The sequence below is a fragment of the Morone saxatilis genome, unplaced genomic scaffold (genome assembly GCF_004916995.1).
Source record: "Morone saxatilis isolate NCDOM2014 unplaced genomic scaffold, NCSU_SB_2.0 Contig11, whole genome shotgun sequence".
Lineage (NCBI taxonomy): Eukaryota > Metazoa > Chordata > Actinopteri > Moronidae > Morone > Morone saxatilis.
Genome location: NW_023339663.1, coordinates 13,788,841 through 13,810,910, shown reverse-complemented (window position 1 = coordinate 13,810,910; position 22,070 = coordinate 13,788,841). Strand labels below are relative to the sequence as shown.

Sequence of the window (22,070 nt, the reverse complement as noted above, 5' to 3'; positions counted from 1 at the left end):
ACTGGCTGTCAACAAAGAGAGGGCCTCACTCAGATTAGACAGAGCCTGCCGTCTACTGCTCTATTTATCGCTCTCTTTCTGTCTCTCTCAGACACACACACACTCACAAGAAACACACACTTACTCTTGTACTTACTTAACTGTACATTGTGCACACATAGAGAAGGAGTGAGGAAGAGACCCTCCTCACCATTAGGCTACTCTCAGATTGCCACTCAGAGGTACAACTCTCCCATTTGTGATCTGTATATATGACGTAGAGAATAGAGATGCATAATGCATTGTATGTCTTGCTGTCAGTGCCCACCTATTTATAACTAGGTGACCAGGCTGAAGGTTTAATGGTGAGAAGAACACTCCTCTGTCAGTCAGTGTGGTAAAATAATCATCATACATTTAACCAACATAATAAATGATCTCTCTCACTACGGCCTGGACCAGGATAAACTATCGAATTTATGAATTTGTTGACTACTAAATAATTTAAATAATTTCCCCCTGGGATTATTAAAGTATTTCTGATTCTGATTCTGACTACGAATTCATAAAAATGTGCTTTATTATGAGATAAATTGTGTTTGCAAAGCTTCAACAATTATCTGATATCTGTTGTTATCCTATCTGCTTGTTATGTACAGGTGGTCCGGAAGTATGGCAGAGGGTCAGCAGATACTGCACGTGTTGCTTCTGCATGCTTCCGTTCCCTAGAGAGGTACAACTCATCATCATTTGTAACGTAGCTATAAACACACATCAATGTTTATTTCCTTTAGACTGGAGGACATTTAGGGACTGGATCCTTAAAAAAATATGACATTGACGTAAATGAGAAAAAAATAACATCAAGAAGCCTGCTGATTCCCACCCCACCACTCTGCACAGTCAATCCCTAAACAATAACAATGCATTTCTGTCCTGTTGTACTCCCACTGGACTCTTATTGATCATAGTATCTGGTTTAGGAAACATCAGGTCAGATGTCTGAGAAATAGTGTTATGGCGTATCTCTCCAGACAGCATTATTAGACACTAATGTGGGGAGTATCTTAATGGTGCTCACTGTCGACTCTCGGCTAATGTATGTGTGTGCACCCTTGTAAATGTACTGGAAATGTGGAAATGTGGAGGTCACCATATATCATCCTAGTAAGTAAGGATCATCATTCATTATTATTTCCCATTCACTGTAAATCCCAGAGGAGGCTTGTTGAAGCCATTACTCCACCACTCATTGCCCTATCTTAGACCCAGCTCGCTATATTCTGCCATCTTTATCTTGTCTTTTTTGTCTTTTCTCAGACACGTCACTGCTGTAATTGGCCGAGCCCCCACGTCGGCTCTTTGTCAAAGTCATAACTGAGAGAGAGGTCAACAACACAAGAGAAATCCATTTACATTACATAGGGATAGTGATGACAGAGGGAAAGTAAAGAAGCTCACTCTTTCCCAAGCAAGGACTTGACTGCTGCTTTAAAAGAGGCGTGTCTCCTTTTCTCATTTTTCTCAGTGGTCAGTGCCTGGAAAAGAATAAAGATAAAAGGGAAGGGAAGTGCACTCACCCATGAATGCAAAGCAGGCTCGCTTACAGCTATTCTCTATTACTTGTCAGATACATTTCCAGGAAGTCTAGATGTGGATTATTTATTTTTTTTCACCGATAAATGGGTTTGGATATGGATACACATAAACCAGTTACAATGTCTCACATAATGTACAGCAGAACTATACAGTAACATAACTATAAGCCAAGATTTTTGTGAATGGAAATTTTGACGACATACAAAGATTCTTAAAGTAATGTTTGCCTCTTCCATTTTTACACCATTAAAAGGTTTTTGGGGGAGGTTTTCCTTATCGGAACCGAGGGTCTAAGGATGGATGGTGTCCTTGCTGTACACATTATAAAGCCCTTTGAGGCAAATATGTGATTTGTTATATTGTGCTAAATAAATACAACTACGACTTGTCTTGACTCCCGTTGTCAATTCATGGTCATCAACATTAGACTACTAATATGTTAAATAAGTTCACTCACCTGCTCTGGCTCTGCTGTCTCTGAAGTGTAAATAAACTGTGCACAGGTTCCCTCAAAGAAACATCTAAGTCATGCTGTGCTCTTGTTTTGGCTAGAGTAAATGATATCTCATCCACCACCCTGCAGTGCACACCACTCCATCCTTAACTCTTTCAATGCCACAGCTTAGTACAAGGACATCAGCTGATCGGATGCCGAAGTCAGCCATCGGGGTCATTGAACTGTTTTCAGGGAGTAGTAGTGAATGAAGTGGGGATTATGGTCAAAATGAATAAATATGTGAAATATCTGTTTTTTTTCCTGTTTTCTCTCTTCTTTCTAAGAGACTAATCATGTCCTCTTGTGGGTGTTTTGTTCATTTGCAGAACATTTTGCTGTCACGTGACATGAGCAGACTGGTAAGTAATAACGGCATTGTAAGAATGTTTTGGGATGAAATAAACAATACATATACAAATTATATAACAGGTTTCACTAGGTACATTCACTTCTGTCTCTTTAACTATAGTTCCTCAACTAAGATTAAGACAATTACAGTACATTTGTATGGACTTACGTCATCAGTGTACGTCATGGTGGGAGTAAGTGTCTATTAGTGTATGTATTCTTTGCATGTTGCAAAGAAACTAAAACTCCAAGCTGTCTGTACTACCGGTAAAATCAGTCTCTGGGGTAGAGTCTCACAGCCAGATCAAAGCACTTTCTTTGATACCTTTGCAGAGCAGAATAAGCAGTCTTGCATAGGTGAACTCCTGACACAGTCTTGGAAGAGGACCTACATTTACTACTGTGGCAATAAGCAGCAGGGGGCCCACAGTCCCTGATTTAGCCTGACAGTGTTTCAGATTATGAGGCTAATCCTTTTAGCTCAGGTTATCAGGGTACTTTTAGAGCTGGCTGTCGAGGACTAACTCTTAACCCTGGGCCTGTATTATTATGATTGACAGCAGTATTGTCAGACTGATTATTTATCTGCCTTCTCCTCCTCTCTCTTTTGTTCAATAGTGAACTCAATGAGCAAATCAATTTATTACCTTATTAATACCTGAGTTCCTGATTTTCCCAGCACAGCGTTTTAACTCACATTTTGGCAGTAAAGTTAAAATGGTGGAAAGGCCAGGTCCTCAAATAATACTGTTGATAGCTGTCGAAACACAGCAGTTGAAAAAATAAAAGGCTTGGAGATTAGCATACAGTAAGTCCTGGAAAGTGAGTATTATTTTTTTTACCAGCTGACCTACACTGATCAGTTTCTCATCACGTCACTGGCGTCACCATCTGATTGGCTTACCGAAGGAGTGACACCATCACATAGTTGGAGAGTACACTGAATGGCCCAGATCTATTTTTTACCCTAAGGGTTTTGTGCAGAAACTCAATACCCATTTAAAATGTAGAAATACATGTATTTATATTTATATATTCATCAGCCACTAGATGGCACATTCACTTTATTTTATTTTCTTTACAATATTTGTTATTGCCCTAATGCCATTGAGTCATATGTAGGGCAGGTCTTGTGTTATTGACATGTGGTAGCGACTGTGCATTGTGCCAGTTTAATTCAGCCATAACCTATACTTATACCTGTACAATTTCAGAAAGATTAAAGCTGCCAAAATATTTTTTTATTGAAGTAACATTGTAAGCTCTTTTTCAAAGTCTAAATCCATGCAAAAGAATAGGTTGTAAGCAAACATTGTAGTAAAGCAAGACATATTGCTGTTCCCACTTCTAGTTAAAAATCTTTTGAATTCAGCTGTCTGATCTAATTAAATAAATCATACAAAGAACCACCAAAATGTTAGTGTTTTACCAATCCAATCTCACTAGATGGCAATAGAGAACATACAATGCATTTTTGATACTCACTCTGTTTCTGTATATCCTGTTCACAATCATACTGCAGAGTTTTAAACAGCTGTAATTGGCTTTTCCAGTGAATTAAAACAAAAGCAGAAACTGTATCCAGCCAGTATTTCTAATTCTCAATGATCACACTTTTAATTGGTATGAGGTTCTGTGGGCTTTACAAAAAACTAAAGCCGTACATAATTGTATTCAGTCACAGGTTTATCTTTCATTTCCTGAATGATTTCACTCAGAATTGTTTATAAAGGCAGGGTGAATGTCCAGTTAGTGCTTAAAAGGAAAAACTGATAGTCATGCTAGTAATGAGTACGAGGGACATCAAAAAAGTGGCAGTGAATATCTGACTATAAATCTCTGGTTTGTTTGACTTTATACCATTCAGTGAATTCCTGGCTTGATCTGTTGTTGTAAATCTGTATATGTGATAAAGCGTATATTGCTACGTAAATTTATGCAAACGAGTGAAGCTAGAGAATAAGATGCAAGGTTGTCACTTTATGGACTATCCTCAGTTGTTTCTCATGGTCCATCACTCTGTGCAGTGCCCATGTTAACAGTTGTACCCTGAGCATTGTGGGGCTGGCCTGAATAAAAAGAGATTAAAGGAATACAGCTAAAAGAGAAATCTGTAATATATGTGTCTTATGTTGTGTAGTCTGAACTCAGTCTGAAGAAGGGATGATAATGTGTCAAGTAAGACCTCTTTGCAACAGCCTTTCAGTGCTGTTCAGTCTTGGCGGAGTGCTTGAATGTGAAGGTCATGATCAGTGCTTTGTTGGAGCTGTTTTCATGATGCTCTCACAGGAATGTTAGGCCGGAACCCCCCACATCGGCCTTCTCGTGTCCCAACTATCTAGCATTGAAGACAGATGGAGCTAAAGCCTCAGCCTTCTCTCATGGCTTTAGGGCTGCTCTGTGGTGTGGGGTGAGCCAACAAATATGATCTGAACCAAGCAGGAATGCGCCTGGCACCCTGTCTGCCCTTTTTTTTAAGGGAAGGGGGGCGTCATAACTAGGGGAATGTAGTGAGAGGAGGGGAGGCTCTAATGAGACCCTGTAATCACTTAACAGAGACCAGGTGCTCTGTGTCCTGCTGTAGCAGTGCACTCCAGACAATAGAGTGCCACTTTCAATTTACAAGAGCCAGGAGCAAAGGAGGTCTGGACAAGGTCTAGATTTTGTATGCAAAATGTTTATTGAATAACAATGTTATTGCTTTGACAAAAATAAAATAGAACACATTTACAAATATATAATATAACTATAAAACAGATCCTATTACCACAGTTTGCAAAAGAATAATGACAAATAGCTACAATGCCCATATATATTTCTTCCTGTACAAAAATAGTTCTATCTGCATAAGTACTTTAATGTAACCTCTCTATAATATTTAAATAAAGGAATTCATATATACATATACCTGCAATAAAAACAAATATAGATTGCACATGTTTTTGTACAAACAATAACAATTTCAAGTATATTTCAATCCATTGGGGATTGGCACATATCTCACAGAATCTAAGGCATTTTCCCTTATACAGTGTCCAAAAGAGCTTCGGAGCTCTGTAGCCTATCTTCCTGTTTGGCATTGTGATGAAGATGTCTTTTCCTGATGATTCATTTGACTTTAAGTCCAAATGGAAAAGTGCAGACAAGTACTGACAGTTTGGAACATGGTGGTATAATCCTTAGAGGATAGCACTTATCAGAGTTCTGGCCTTGAGGAAGAAGTGTGTAAAGTCCCAGCATGTTAGAAGAGAGTTTCCTCTTTAAGCCAGTCCACTTTGCCAGGTATTAGCACTCTTCTTTTCCCTCTGCCAAGCAGAGAGCAGCACCTGTAGTTTGCTCCACGCTGTGCCATCCAGTGTCTGTAAGCCAGCTGCAGTTGTTTGCACGCTCTACGTCGCAAACTCAGTGCAGCCAATCTTGCTCTGACTCAGTCCTCATGCCTGGAAAAAATGTGCTGGAGAATACTTGGCAGAAGTCTGAGGCATTCTGAGAATTTTAGAACAGAGCAGAGAGGACACTAACTCTGAACTACTCCCTCGCTTTTGTTCCCAACTCTTGCAAAGTCCTGCTCATGTCCGTCTGAGGAGAGCCTCAAGCTTGTGAACTTGTGAGTCAGTTATGCTCCACACGGGCCTCAGCCTGCCCTGCTCTAGCCTCAGTGTGACTCTGTGCACTGGAAGAGATCGACGCCTCCGGCCGTATCCCTGTGGGCTGATCTTGTCAACGGGGGCACTCCCGATCTTCAACTTGTTATTGAGTTGGTGCAGACGGTGTGCCAGGTCGTGCACTGTGCAGGTGCCCAGCGAACAACCTTGTCTTCTTGGCTGGTTGGCTGAGTTCTTAGACCTCTTGGTTCTGACATTGATGTCAGTGCTGGAGGACAGAGGAAGAGACAAGAGGACATTAATCCATGCTGTTCACTCCTGAGGTGTTAATGGAGTAAACTTTTTGACAGTTTGTTTTCAGGATTACATGGTCAGTGTCTTACCTGGAATGTGGCAGCAAAGTATCCCTGATATCTTCTGGTCTGACAAAGTGCTCCGACTCTTCTGTCTTCTCTACTGATACGCTGTCAAGATCCCGTCTCAATCTGCTCCCTAGCCATATGCTTAGCCTGGAAGAGGAGAGAACATATCCATCAGTCTTAGGTAGATAATTCCGTAGACAGATCCTTGGTGTCACAAGCTTGACAGACTGTGATTATTGAATGAATTATTCATCAGATAACTCACCTTTTTTTCAACTCCGGATTGACTTCAAGTTCCACACAGTGTGCTACTGTCGCCAGCAGACAGCAATAGAGGAAGGACTGGAAGATCAATTTCATTTTGACTCCTGTGGAGAGTGGAGAAAACATTTGTTAATTATGTATTCATGCCAAAAAATAATGTTAAACTGCATTCATTTCATCTCTTTATGCATGTAAAACTCATACGGTATTCCCTGCCATACTGTTGATTGCTTACACAAGAGTCCAAAAGCCAAGTTATTTGCACTCATCATTCATTTATTTAAAATGTTAAGCTAAGGTCAGATTTTTCTCGGTTAAGTAAACCTACAACCATGCTTTGGGCCCCTGGCCAATAATGCGAAGGACAGTCTACCAATGAGGGGTCCAAAATAGGCTCAGCTCAGAAGTCAAACAAAAACTAAAATTTTGTTCCACTCATTCACCTCATTAAATAGAACAAAACATAGCTAAATTAGTTGCAAATAATTAACAATATAGAATGTACTGCCTCTGTTGCATGCTTTACTCCTTAAAGACAATTCCTCCACAGACGCACAAATTAAGAGCTGAACTGCTTATATAACCAGACAGATAACCTGTCCTTGCCTCTACACTTGTGCCCTGACCCTGAAAAAGCAAGCATAAAGCCATCAGCTGGAAGCAGAGCACAGCAATAGTCTGTTTAAAAGATAGTGTACATACCTTTAATTCTCCAATAATTCAGTTGGATGAGAAAGCTCTTCTTGTAGATTCAGCTGTAAAAGAGTACTCCACAGGTTTCTTGAAATTGCCACTGGCTCTGTAAGGCAGCTGTGTCACTCTGCTAATAGCTCCTACACACCAGACAGGGAGCCTTTATACAGCAGGAGGTGGGAGGGGCAATCTCTCATCCTTTTCCCCACCCCAGCCATGCATTACTGTGCTGCGCTCATGTAGTACAACGCAACACAGTGATAAAGATAGAAGATAGAAGATAAAGAATTAAATAAACAAAATTAAACTAGTAAAGGAAATAGAGTTTGCATAATAAATGCAGTGCAGCCATTGTATCCTGTTTTCACTGTTTCAATAAGTCATACCTTTAACTCTTTCATGGCTGATGCAACCACACAGTTTTAAAATTCTCATTAAATGCTGCTTCTTTAATTTCTATTTGTGTATATAATGGCAACACGTGAATGGCCATCTGTTATGTAAGTTAAAAGCTAGACTCGCTGTCCCAGTAAGAGTACAACATGTTCATCTCAGCCGACTGCTTTCTATAGGGGGGTATTATAAATCTAAATAATCACAAAAGGGAAAGGTTTAAACATTCATCTTGTTATATTTAAACTTTAAGGTCAGTAAGGTATAGTTTTTGTTAACGTTCCTTTAAGTCCAACTAGCTAGTTGTATAAAGTAAAATTTAAGGAATATTTCCACAGTCCACTTTTCATGGCACTCCCTGACACAGTGAAGTTCCATGTCATCTTGAAGCACACTGGATGATGAATCTGAGATTTGAAAAGAAACAAGCATTGAGTAACTGATTCAATATAGTAAGTGTGCCCAACTGTAAACACAATAGACTATGTAATTGTTTGTACAAGGCAAATATTTGACTCCGGACTCACTATGTAATTTATTTGGATAAATGGGAACTGGAATTTTACAATTAATATGAATAAATCTTGAGTCAGAAAATGGACTTCAATGACGTATGAACAATATTGACTTAGACATTAGACTATAGACACACAAGTAACACAAGTAATTCTGCTGATTTGTTGCTGTTATAAATTATAAGTAATGACTTAGGAATGCATACACAGGAATCCATTAGGTGACAATGGGAGAGCCATCAACTCTGCCTGTACCTCTCAGAAGATATCACCCCCTCACATTATTAGACTTCATGGGATGGCCACTACAGTGAGTCACTCTAAACCTGCACGAAACACGTTTTACATGAGCACACTATGTCAATGTGTGTCTGTATTAAAACTTAGTAAGTGAAAGCAACACAGAAAGAAAGATATTTAAAATCAGAGCATTAAAAAACAGTTTATTCTGTAAGGCTCAAAACAACACCCCTGTCAGTGGGGTCCATGAGGCAGATGTGGAAAATAAGCCCATAAGGGACAGAAAATGCCTTCAGAAATAACACATTGAGGAGGTAATAACTTCTTGTGTATCCCAGCCTTCAACCCACTGACCCACAGCTAGTGTAGAAATAACTATCTACTATCTATTAATTGTGTGAAATGCTGTAAATACCAGAGTAAAAAACATTGGGTTTTATCAGTGTAGAAATTCCAATGTAGAAATTTCCACAAGTTGTGGTGTAAATTAGTTTAACAGAGGAGGGCTAAGTAATGCTTTCAGTTTTGATTTTTGTTTCAGTTTCAAAGAAAGGGGAAAAACAGCGCCTTTCAACATAATGTTCAGCATACTTAACACTTGACATTCCACGCTAGCATATCGGCATCCCGTAATTCATATCGTATTGTTTTTAATCCCTAACACAAAACCTTCCTGAGTTTATTTATATCACATGCGACCTCATTCCACACATGGTGTCATATATTAAACCAAAAAAAATACATAAATGTCAAACACATGTGCTGTAAACCAGCAAAAGTTTTGTAAGCACTTTGTAATGATAATTGCCTCTGGCAGACAAGTAATCCCCTTACCAAAGTTTATAACAGGAGATTGTGCAATCGTGACAACAAAATTCTGCTGTTGCTTTTTGGCTCCTTATATAGCAGTCTTTTTGCTTGTCCTTCATGATGTTGCTGTCGTAGGGTGACTGACAGTTCTTGTTGGACCTTATTCACGCGTATGAGCAGGTATGAGCGGCAGGAAACCTGAACAACTAATGCCGTGTGTGCCAGGAAGAAGAGGGTGTCAACCCCAAAGGCACACATTTGAAAGATGATTCATAATAATTATAATGTTATGTTGAACCTGTCACCTGAAGGTCTTTTCCCCAACATTCTTTTGTAATGATAAACACAATAAGCAAACATCCGGTCTGTATTTCTTCATGGTTTGGCTCGAATTCAACTGTTGACTACCCCTGTCTTCATCTCCCTACTACTAGCAAACAAAAACAATAAGTGGGATAGAAAGAAAAGAAAGAACAGACAACCCATCGATGGTGTTTTGTGTTTTCCTCTCACACACATTAGTACTAATTTCCACGTCCCTGTGACAGCTTTTCCCGTTTTCATAAATATTCAATATTTTGCACTAACCACACGAGTTTGCCTTGTCCCTCACACTGTATGTCAAATCACAACCAGGCTCAGCCTAACAGAGGAGCTTTTAAGACCACAAATGATTTTTCTTTTGTGGCACTTAATCATTTAAATGTTGCAATTGAAGCAGCTTTGTCATGTTAAGAGGAAACCTTAATGTATTCTGAGTGGTTGTGGGTTTTAATATAACTAGTATTCCTTTGCTCTGACGGTAGACCTGACTGAGTAGGTGATTGCAATTGGTTTGAGGACTTGTGTGTACTCCCCAGCATAACATTTCCTTGACTGAAGCGCCTCTGGTACATTAAAATTTTGAACCTTATGGAACCTTATGGAAATCACTGTTGATATATATACAAATATTCCAAATTGCTCTGTCAAAGTTGCTATTTGATATATTTATTTCTTACATTCATCTACCGTTTCTGTGAGTTCTATTCTCATCCAAGACTTTGAGGCAGGGCCTTTTTTCCAAAATGGGAGTTTTCAGACCTTCGGGAGCTGATGGAAAGCTCCCAGGAAGTCTCCAGCTAATCCAGAAATGTTGTAATTTCCCATCTATTGCATTAACCAGGCGGTAATTCTAACAGCTTTCCCCGCTGTGGTTGTCAGAATATCCCCCGCTGTTTACAGTAAAACATAGTATTATTGTGGTGGGGTATTAAAAAAAAGGTGGGGACCGCTCTCCCCCTGCTAAAGGGCCAAAAAGAGACTCTGTTGGGGACACTGTGCTGTATTTATAAACTGAAGGGCCCACGCCCATGGATGTCTCCCGCTCCTGCACGCAGGCGCAGTGACACTCCTTCTGTCAAACATGGCTGTGCTTTGGAAGAAGGAAAAATGCTGAATTGTGTTGGTATATATCGGGAAAAGCAGCAGACATGGCTAGATTTGCTGACTATTTTATTGTCGTGGGATACGATCAGGAGAAAGCCGGTAAGTTTTGGCGGCTCGCAGATTGAAAGTGGACGCTGAGGTTTGTTGTGCAGGCCGTCAGTCAGTGTGTGATGATGTTGATGCTACATAGCTTTTTGCTGCTTTAGCTTCACGGCTAGCCACACAGCTACCAGGCGAGAGTGGAAACACTTTCTTTTTCCTTTTTTTTTCCTCCCCCTCCTTCCCTCCTCTCATTAACCAGACAGATACTTCATATGATCCGGAGGGGCAGTGTGTTTACAGATCGAACTCACCCCCCGAGCTGATTTACCAATAGTCGCGTAGTTACGATATTTGTCTTGGATCGATCGAAACTTTTTTTTTTTTTTTCACGGATTCAAAAAAAAAAAAAAAATCTCTCACATCCTGTCCCTGTTGATCGTGCTCCTGTCAGTGTCCAGGGAGGGGGGGGCACTGAATAACGCTCAGGAATGATCACATGAAACCAAAACCTTGCTCCTCCTCGATCATGTTGGTTTTTTGCACCATTGGGATCAGGATCGGCATTGGTTGCATCCATTGTGTTGTGTTTTTACTGTGTAATGTTGGTAGCTTACTTTCCTGTCCTGCACGCTCTGTTTTTGTTTTTTTTCCTTTGTTTTTGTTTTTTTTGGGGGGGTGGGTGGTCTATTTTTACCCGCTGCAGCCGTACCTGTCAGTGATTTGTTGTAATATTTGTTTTTGCCGGAAGAGTCCTCAACGTTTTCATGATGGGCGTACACATTATACAGCTGCAAAGGAAAGGCAGTCCTTGTGCCCAGCCGGATCCTCTTCCCCTCTTCCCCTCTTCTCCCTCTCCTCTGTTGTTCTGCAGTGGGACTCGGACCTCCCCCTCACTCACCCCCACTCACCCCCTTTTGCTTCCAACATGTCAAATCTCAGGTCCAGGCTTGCATTCTCTATTTATTTTTTTTCATCAGAGACAGGAAATAGCTTTGCACACATTTCTAAGCATTAATAGATAAATAGATTCAAACCTTTTTTTTTTTCTTTTCTTTTTTTTTGGCATTGCACACATGTTGAGTCATCACATTTCTAATTTTCCATGTTCCCAAATGATTTGTACAGTATGCTGCTCAAAACCTCTGCGATTTATTGCCACTCATCTCGCTTGTGAGAATCCAGTGAGAATTGTTTTTTCAGTGAGCAGCTTGGAGAAAGTAAAAAAAAAAATAAAAAAAATATTCAGGAAATCTGCCTCGAGGGAACAAATTCTAGTTCTTAGCCTCTTTCGGTGGCGTCCGTCCAGCACCATGTGTGTCAAAGAGGGGCCAAAGCAGCTGAATCCTCTTAGTCACCATAGCTTGATATGCACAATAGGTAAACACTGTCTTTCATCAGCTCTGTGCATCCCAGCGCCAACTGACAAATGAATTTTTTGTGCTCCAGGGACAAAATGTTCCTGGCGTCACCAGAAGAGTCTGAATGGATTCGCATTCAGACAGTCTCCCCACAAGGAAACGCAGGGACCGAAAGTTGAGTTTTTTTTCTCCACCGGCCACTGCTGATGATGATGAAGTTGATTGTGGAGAGAGCGAGCAATAAAAAGTTTGCCATCTCAGATTGTGGTCTATTAGAGAGCTGTGGCAGGCTTATGTCTCATCCACATGTAAGCCTCTCTGGAGGACATGAATGATCCCCCCCACTCCTTATTGAATTGTAATTGTCTGCTTTTATTATGTTTTGCTGAGTGTAATGTAGCGTATCAATTGCTGGTTTGGGCTACAGCCCTGCAGAGATGCCCTTGTTTGTAAGTGGAAGTGATTTTCTCAGAACTGGAAAATGAAAATGACTTAAAGACTTGAAGGGGGGAGAAAATACTAAATGTCTATTTCTCTCCACTGTTCAGAGCAACGCCTTCGCCTAGTGAAGTTTGCTTATGGAGACCAGTCTGGTCACAGCAAATGTGCAGCAGGTTGTCTAGACAACAGATTTTTCCCGTCCACCTTGCTTGTTAATTCAAACCAGGGATCCTGACGAGGGTCATCAGCGAGCCTGCTGCGCTGGCTTTTGCTCCACTGGCCTGACCCAATTCTCATTGTTAGATTATTATGGATGGATCAGTTGGAAATGACGCTAAGCATGCAATCTGTTGAGGAATGGGCTTGGTTCCAATCTGTAGTGAATCAGAAGTACACTGTAAAAACGAAAGCAGTCCCTGTTAATGCTGAATTTATACTTTTTTCTTAACCCAGGAAAAGGAGTGTCGTTAACAAAAAGCATTGCTCTTAAAAGTAGAAAAACTTGGTGTCACCAGTGTGCAGCCTTAGTGGTGATGGCGCCTCTCTCTGGGTGACACAGGGCGGTGTGGAGGTAGGAATACAGGCAGATACGGTGCAGTGGGCTTGAAGTTGCAATACTGTAAAGGAAGATGGTCACTAAATTCAATTATTGCCTTGCAGTTGCACGACCAAGTTACACTGACATGGTCCTTTTCCAAAGACTTTTGCCCCTTGAGAATGAATATAAATCCAGGGTATGTGTCTCCAGCATGAACACTTGTAATATTTTCATTGTGACACAGGTGACCTATTTAGAAAAATGTATTGAAAGGCAACACAAATGGTCAAATCATTGTGCTTGGTGTGGCAGACTGAGGTGAAAAAAAAAAAAGTAGGGCAACTTCTAAATCAATAGTTTATTGCTGACCTTAAATCTATTGCAGGTATGCCGTTTGTCATTTTAGTGCTTCAGATATGTGAAAATGAATATGCTGTGGTGAGTATGATAAAAAGGAACCTGACCCGAGAGGCAGATTCCTCCATTAGAAATCGGACCAGAGTCTGCTTCCCTGGGGGCCAATGTCACGAGTCACAAACCATGGAATTATTTTCATGAATAATGTTGGAATGTGAAAACGCTGGTTCAGATGGATGCAGTCTGCGTTGAACTTGCTCTATAGTCTGTATTTTCCTTATGCAGTAGGGCATTGTTGTTGGTTTTATTGGCAAAAGTTAATGTAGGGTCTGGTGTGCTGTTCACCATAAATTGCAATTTGCCAAGTGAAGTAGAGGAATTTGCCCAGCTGCTTTTCTCAAACAGTTTACTGGATGGATATCATCACTCTTTATTGAATCAAACTGCTTTTGGAATGTGTTTCACAGGCACGATATCCAAGCTGTACTCTGTGTGACTTTATGGTCTGGATTTTCTGGTCTGGACTTGGGGAATGGCTTATGTAACGTAGAATAATCCTGCAAAATAAAAAAAAATAAAAAAAACCCACTTCCAAACGTTCATAAGCAAAATACTTCCATCTGCAAATATCTTACGACTGTGATATTGCTGTCGGTCATGAGATGTTTATGCAGAGATGCAGGTATGCAGGCTTTAGATGTGGACTGGTTTCTTAATCAGTCACTGCATGACTCCGATTCATACAAATACACATCTTTTTCTACATTATTTCAATAGTTTTTACCAAGAATGACTCTATGCTAGGTTTTATACTCCGAAACTTTGATGAATTGACTTTCTGTTACAACTTCTCAAAGAGTGTTTGTTTTTAGTGCTGGCTCTCTTGACACACCCACAAGGAAAGTGCTTTGGCAAAAAAAACAACAATAAAAGAAAACCCCCCTTTCTTAAACAACAAAACCAGCATTTGAATCTCTGAGAGGTTTGTCTGCTATTTTTGCTTCCTTATTTCCTCTTGTTAGAAACACTGGCAGTAGCGTATGTCGGTGTTTCTGCGGTTTGTCTCAATGGTTGTTTCCCTAAACTTATATGCTTTAACTCCATCATGAAAATGTTTCTTGCCTTTCATTCTAGGCTATAAAGTGGTTTTCTAGCTTTTCGCTGATCTGCACCAGTTGGGGTTCATAGTTTTATCGACCGGATCGTTTTGATTAGCTTCAAGTACTGTTTGACTAACGATCACACATCTGTTAGCTTTGGGCTGGCTTCTGTGCTTTAACGATGGTCTCCTCATCGCAGGGAATGCCTGCACGGTTTAGCTGCATGTTACTGACTGATTTGTCTCGCAACATACTCTGATTGCAGCGTTAAATGAAATGTTGAATAAAATGACAAATTTCCCATCACCAGAACTTGATTTATAATCCAGAATTTTTTCACTGTTGCCTGGAACGTCTATCAAGAGGTTTCACTTTCATATTTATAACCTCTCTGAGCCTTTGTCTAAAAATATGTCACGTAAACAAGGTTCAACAAAGAATTAACTCCTCATAATCAGTCCAAGATTACATGTGACAGCTGTTTGTTTATGATGAAGTGATGCCTAAAAGCCATGTTTTCACTTGGTAAGTACTAATTTAGGCTAAATAATGACATAAAGTAAACATTGTTTGGATACACTGACTTAAGAGACTGGCTCTTCCAACAGCTGGAGATGTTGATTTCATGTTTTTGGATGCCAGATCTTGAAGTGCTGCCCATGTGTTGTGAATGATTTTCTAAATCATTACTTATTCAAGTCAACTCTTGTAGTCTGTTTTGTTTTTTTAGGGGTAACATAAACACATGTTGAAATGGTGGGTTGCTTGGTACTTATGGAATAAGATTAATCGCTGTACTATCAATCCATAAATCATAAAGCAATGCATCTGTTCTATATATAATCTTCCATTTATTGCAATTACACTTGTAGTATAGGTCATTATAAGTATGTACTCTGAACCTACACTAGAATGTTTTTTAGAGGAAAGCGATGAGGTGGTAGTTTCTGGTAAAACTATTTTAGTTGTGAGTATTTGGTTTGCTTGGGTGATTAAATGCTGCATTCACTTTGCTATGTTTTTATATGCATAATATACAACTGTTGCCAATAGCCAATAGGCAGCTTATCACATAATAACAACCTCTGCAAGACCACTGAGTTATTTAAATTATCCTGAGGTTTTTCAGTTGAAAAAAACCACTTCCACTTTTTTCACATCTCTCCTTTGACCCTGAAATAGCTACAGGATTTATCGGGGGGGAAAAGGGCTCTCACACATCCTTCAGACAGCCGTTGATGCCAAATGTTAGTCCTTGAATTATTTCAGCACCAACCGGCTGCTTGCGGTTAACAAAGGTGTCACATGATTACTTACAGTAAGATGTGGAATTGTTTCAGCTCTTTTTCACATCTTGGATTTGCTGCCTCCATTGATTGTGTTCTTTTTAACTCCACATTTGGCAGCTTCTCGTTTGGATTCAGACTTTGTGGTGAGAGGCATCCTGACCACAATGGAGGAGTTCCTTCCTTTTCTGCTGTAGAGTTTAAAACTGATTTGTAGGGAAAGTCCACTGGCTACTGTTACACTACTTTCAGTTTGTTGATAAGGTGTACAATCAGAGCGTTGTGATTTCTGTGGTTATGCAAAGTATGCTAAAGTTCATGTCAGGAAACATTTTTTAGTCATAATGTTTTTAGAGAAAGTACGACAGATGAAATAGGTTGGTGGAATAAGGTTGGGAAAACACAAAATATTAAACATTAGGTCATCCCTTTCTCTGAATGACTGCAGTCCCTGTGATACAGCGTTGAACTGAAATGAACTCAGCCTCGATGTGTTGAACACAGACATGGTTCGATTAATATATCAAATTTATCACCAGATGTAAGCAGGGGCTGTAAAATTAATTTAATCTAATTGTTTGCTGAAAGCTGGAATGTGCAGAGTTGTTTTTTGGATGAACTTTTAGCAACCACATGCACGGTTGCAGCTGAAGTTCACAAGAAGAAGGCAGAAGGTTTCGAACCACTGACTGAATAAGTGAGGACTGTGGCATTTGTACTTATGAGCGGCATTGCTTTTATTTTTCTTGAGCTGAGGGAGAGTGCAAGTGATGAAAAGATGATTGATTTGTTATTTAAACATTCAAAAATTGACCATGATGATTTCGACTGATGGAATCCCGCTTGAGAAGTCTGTGGAAAGTCAAAATGTGTCTCATTTATTGTTTTATACGGAAAACATTATATATGACAGCGAAGGGGAGGCTGAATAAACTGCGTATGTGGTGTTTAACATTTTTGAAGCTTCTATCAGCAGGCCGATATGTTTTTCTTTTCTCCCAACATTTTGACCCACGCATGACCTTAAACCAGTGTCTATCTTTTTATATATTTTTTCTGCCCTGCAGCTGTCATTAGTGTCTGGAAAGCTTCCTGAATTTGATATTCATGACATCATCAGTTTGCTAATCTCTCCAATACCCTTTTGCCATGCAAACAACTCTACAGCCTATTCCTTTGCATATCCTCCATACAGAACGTCCAGAACAGTTTGGCTTCCTGATGACGGACGGTCATCCTTGAGACCAAACTGGGTTTTCCCATTCTTCAACAAGGATGTCTGATATAGAATTTACATATGGAAATTCTGTACTACTGTACAGGTGAGGCTTTTATTGCCTTTAATCGATAGCTACAGCTAAAGAGTGACAGGAAAGTGTGGAGAGAGAGGGGCGGGGATGATGATGATGATGATGATGATGATGATGTAAGTACTCATCCTCTGTATGTGGGGCACAGTCTCTACCAGGTGCAGGGTGCCCCCTCTGTGGTGATTTTACTGGGATGTAGCCACATTTTCTGATGCACAGCTGGAGGCTCTACATTCCACTCATTTGGATGTAATATGTTTAATTTTCACATCATCCGATCATAGTTTCTTCAAAATGGACGATATGCAATCTGTTGGGGTGGCGGGATGTTCTGAACAGATTAAAAACACTAACAAAAAGTAATAATATTTTGCAGCATAACAACAGCAAACCTAAAAACTACTGCAGCACTAGGCCAAGGTATGATGGGGAAATTGGGGCTTTTGTCTAAGGCTAGAGAGACTCTGTGGAAATACAAACCGGAGATGTCTCTGGCTCTGTCCGAGAGCAGCAAACTCTGCTCCTCTTACCTGACAAAATGTAGATATAGTAAGTACAAATACAGTGCCTTTTTATTGGGCATCACCCAAACCTTTATGCTCTAATTGTCAAAAAAATAGACTTGAAGCATAAGTAAAGGCTTCAGGTTGCTGTGAGACACAGCTGAGACGCAAATCTGCATGGAGCCAGGGCACTACAGACAGACCGATGCACATATTATAGATATTTTTTATAACATATTGGTTCTGATAGTAATTTAATTAAAATCGCTGTGTGCGTGGCTGGGCCAAAATCCGGTTCGATGCTGACGTGATTGTGACGTAAACTGGCTCCTGAGTCCACTGGTGGCCTGTCCATACATGGGAAAATAAGCATTTGGCTGTTTTAATCAACAGTATAACAGCAGTGAGATAAATCAGGAAGATGAATAGAGCTTTTTTTCCAAGAGGAGAAACATCTGCTCTAATCAAGAAAGACTAACAACTTTTCCTCTGGTTTTTCACTTGTTGTTCAGACTATGCTAAATCACGCAACTGTGATAAATTATTAGGGACATTCAATCTTTCTGAGTGCGGATGTCAGATATTTGTGCGTGTGTGCTGACTTGAAGCAGTGGCTCAAGTCCCAGTTGGGTGGCTTAAATAGGGAATGTTAAATTTGGAATGTCTCAGTAAATTTTTTCAAAGAACTTCTACAACAATATGAAATATGAAAACATATATTTTGTTATTAATTAAATATCTTTTGTAGAGAAGCGCTGACATGTTGATAACAGCCAATGTCAGCTTAAAAAACTGAAACAGTATTGTGACTGCAATATTATTAGTATTTTAATCATTTTTTCAGGCTTGTATGCCTTTAATGGACAGTGACAGGCAAAGGTAGACAGGAAAAGGGGGAGAGCGAGAGGATGACATGCATCGAAGGGCCATGGACTAGAAGCCTTTGTACATTGGGCACACGCTCTCCGCTCTACCAGGTGAACTACTGGGGCGCCCCCTGCAATATTATTTTTATGCCAATATTTGGCTGACTGTTGAGTGGGCAGTTTTTGTTGTCACTTTGAATTTATCTGGAAATTGTCAATGTCTGTAACATTGTACAACAATACAGAGTATTTCATTGAAAGAAGAGCAAAGAACGGCAGCAGTCCAGGAAGAGTTTGACCTTATATGGTTTGTTGATCTGATTGGTTGAAGTTGATAGACTGTGATAGACAGACTTAACAAACCATCTGGCGCACTCAGGTTAGCCCATGCCCATGTTCTCAGAGCTCTACTGTACCATCACTCAGTTGTCACTCAGCTCTGCTGCAACATGTAATCCAAGAGTGTTGGACACTGACCACAATACAGCCTGCAGATGACGGCTCGATCTCAGCTGACTCAACTGATGTGGACTCCGATTACATCCCGATCCACTTATCAAAGCATGAGAGACAGGAGGTGTGGCATACATGACATTCCTCAAGAGGTCTGGTGTGATGCCTGTTATATATTTTTGTTCTAAATGTAAAACATACTTGGCTAAGACTTTTTGGAGGACCACAGCTCACTGATAGAATTTGTATAAAACAGTGTTTAATGCCATACGCCATCATCTGATATCAAGCAAATCCCTGAGCCTCATTTTTAATGCTAGAGCAAACCGCTAAGAGGGCTGATAAAACGTGTTAAAAACTACTAATGCAGTTGGACTATTTTATATCTGACTGATATTTCCCAGTGGTGTGTTTTTATAAGCTGTTTCACGGCCTAAAACGTGCAACAAACCTCAGTAAGAATTTGTGGGTTTCATGGTATCAGTTTATGAGTGGTCCTCATAAATTTTGTTTTATTATTTTGGTAATCACAAAAAAATTGATGAATCCAACAATAGCTCACAATTATTTGTGTGTTCACATTAATTAAAGTAACTGTTGTGCACACAAAAGTTTTATGAAAGTGTCCCAATGTTTGCACTGGACTGTACAAGTCTCTAATGGCACTTATTAAAAGCTGGTTAGTCTATAGCTATTGTTTCTAATAAATAAATCCCTATAACTGTTTAAGAAAACACCTTAAATGTGTAGATAAATATTGTATTTCATTAGAAAGCTGAGAAACATTACAGTGTTTTTTAGGTCGTATTATCCAGCTGTACCACACACATGTGCTGTATTGAGCTGGAAATGAGCCATGCTCTTAAACATGCACACGCGTGTCATGGGCTTGGACCGCTTTGTTCGTGTTGTTTAAATAGCTTCTGCCAAAAAAATAAATAAATAAACTTGATTTTGGACTTCACCCCCCTCACATGTTGCTAGCGGATGTTCAAATTAGCATGTTTCTTTTCAGGCCTGGATTCTATTATCCTCGCTGATGGGGTTCTTTATAGTTGTCAGGGGGGTAGTATTTGAAAGCACGGCTTGTTTTAATACAAGAGTGCAGCCTCGTGGAATGTGAAGAATTCTGTCATTTATTTTCATCTGTGGTTGAAAATTTGAACTTGGAGCACTGAAAGCATGTGATTTCAATTAGGGGAGCTATAAAGACCTGGAGACACGTAACGGTCAGACAGACTGGTGTTCTACTCGCACCAGAATTTGAATCTATTCGCCTCTACAGGTGAACAAAGGCAAAAAGTATAATCATCGTCCAGCAAACAATCATACATACAACCCCAAACCACGGCCTGCCCCCCCCCACTCAGGCCCAAGAGTCTCAGCATGATGGGTTTAGGTTTCAAGAAGGTTGTTGACAGCAGGCTTGAGGCACTTGGTGCAGGAGGGCCGCAGCCAGTCCCTGTGGGCTTCATGTCATTATGATGATGTGTAGCAGTTAATTTTCCTGTTTGCTGAAGGGATTGGCCTTCCTTGTGCCTGGTTTCTGACCTCTGACCAAACTGTGACATAGGGGGCTTCATAAGCAGGCTGCTAAGTAGTTTGCTGAGTCATGGCATTTACCTTTGTTGAGATAGGAGTGACTGAAATGCACTGAATGGCAAAATGGATCTAACACAACCGATTTTTTTTTCCACTGAGACTATAATGACAGTTGTCAGTGAAGTTATTTGAATTGTAACGTTACACATGAACGGGTGATTTGTTCCTCTTCTGTGGCAGTAAAACAACACATGGGCCTGCTGATAAGTGTGGTAGCTCTGAATATATTCAGAGCTTCACCAGATATATAGGGCTGACGGTTAACCACAAACATCTGGGCTATGACTAAATACTGGCTCGTCCTTCGAAAGACACACAAGTGCATAAAGTTGCGTACTGCAGGAGAGCCGCTGGCCCAGCTACAACACAGGTATCCACACGTAAACTCTCAAAGGGCCAGATGGTAAAATTAATGTTAATTCCAAATGTTTGCAGTGTGTCGTTTGATATAAACAGATGATTGAGAATCTAAAAAGCATGCAAATCTGCAGCATATATGTGTATATGTAATATATGTAATATTTAGCCGGAATGCTTTTAATTTTTTTATTAATTGCATAAACAAAATCCCAGCCTATGTCTTTTCATCCATATTAGTGAAATGAATTCCAAGAAATTGGCCACATGTATTCAATTTCTGTCTCTTACTCTCCTGATAGGAGACCATTTTCCCTTGGCTCAAAAACTGAAAGTGTGTTCCTAACTGTCAAAGAGTGACTAAGAGTTTAAAATAACGTTGAGATGAAGTCATTGGGTCAGACAACGCAGTGTGACAAAGTGCATATTGTGAAACAGATCTTAAAATGCTGTTTTTGGCATGTTAAATGAGGGAAAGCTTTCTTAAATTAGATAAAAATCCCACTTATTAGCTCTCCAGATTGCTAAATAGGAACATTGCAGTTATACATCAACTCTTAAATACATACTATGTTGTTTGCACTCTTGTTGACATGAATTATTACATCCAATTTAGGCTTCAGAGTTTTGCAAGACCCAGCCATATGGTGTCCTTTGGGAAATCTATGAGGGAGTTATTTCACTGGTAAAGCTTTCAATGGTCAACCTCACAAATCTGTATGTGCCGAATGTGAAATTTACAACACCTGCTAAAGATCAGTATCCAGCTGTCTCTCTCAGCACTAACTACATACTGTAAGTGTGTATATATATATATATGACTGACACTTGAGACTTTATATTCAGGCAGTGATAAAACGCTGTTTTGGTGTCTTGTGTATTTTGGAAAATTAATTATGGACTTTGGTCGGGAGCAGTGAGCATTTGAGTGGAGACAAAGTCTACACATGGGGGGGGGGTATAAATACAAATGTTTTGTATGCTTTTAGGTTGCCAGGTAATTGTCTTTTCACTCCTGTGAGCTTCTTTGTGTTCGTGGTGTAAGTTCCATATCTCACACTTTTCTCGCTAGACGACATTCCTACTGAAACATATTGAGTTAATCCGTCCCACCAGGAGTTTTGT

The 22,070-nt window shown here is 39.9% G+C and overlaps 2 protein-coding genes across 3 annotated transcripts in view; one reads left to right on the top strand and one right to left on the bottom strand.

Moving 5' to 3' along the window:
- Positions 1-5,079: 5,079 nt before the first annotated feature.
- On the bottom strand, positions 5,080-7,505 carry adma (adrenomedullin a). The gene is made up of 4 exons (XM_035682563.1): positions 7,356-7,505; positions 6,655-6,757; positions 6,411-6,536; positions 5,080-6,295 (listed from the first exon to the last, which is right to left on the bottom strand). The coding sequence occupies exons 2-4, from the start codon at positions 6,747-6,749 to the stop codon at positions 5,992-5,994; spliced, it is 525 nt and encodes a 174-aa protein (XP_035538456.1). The 5' UTR covers positions 6,750-6,757; positions 7,356-7,505; the 3' UTR covers positions 5,080-5,991.
- Positions 7,506-10,673: 3,168 nt separating this feature from the next.
- Positions 10,674-22,070, top strand: part of sbf2 (SET binding factor 2) — an 85,489-nt gene continuing 74,092 nt past the window's right edge. For both annotated transcript variants that reach the window (XM_035682562.1, XM_035682561.1), the window contains exon 1: positions 10,674-10,831. In XM_035682562.1, the coding sequence (XP_035538455.1) occupies positions 10,777-10,831 (55 nt within the window). In that variant the 5' untranslated portion in view covers positions 10,674-10,776. The remainder of the gene's footprint in view (positions 10,832-22,070) is intronic.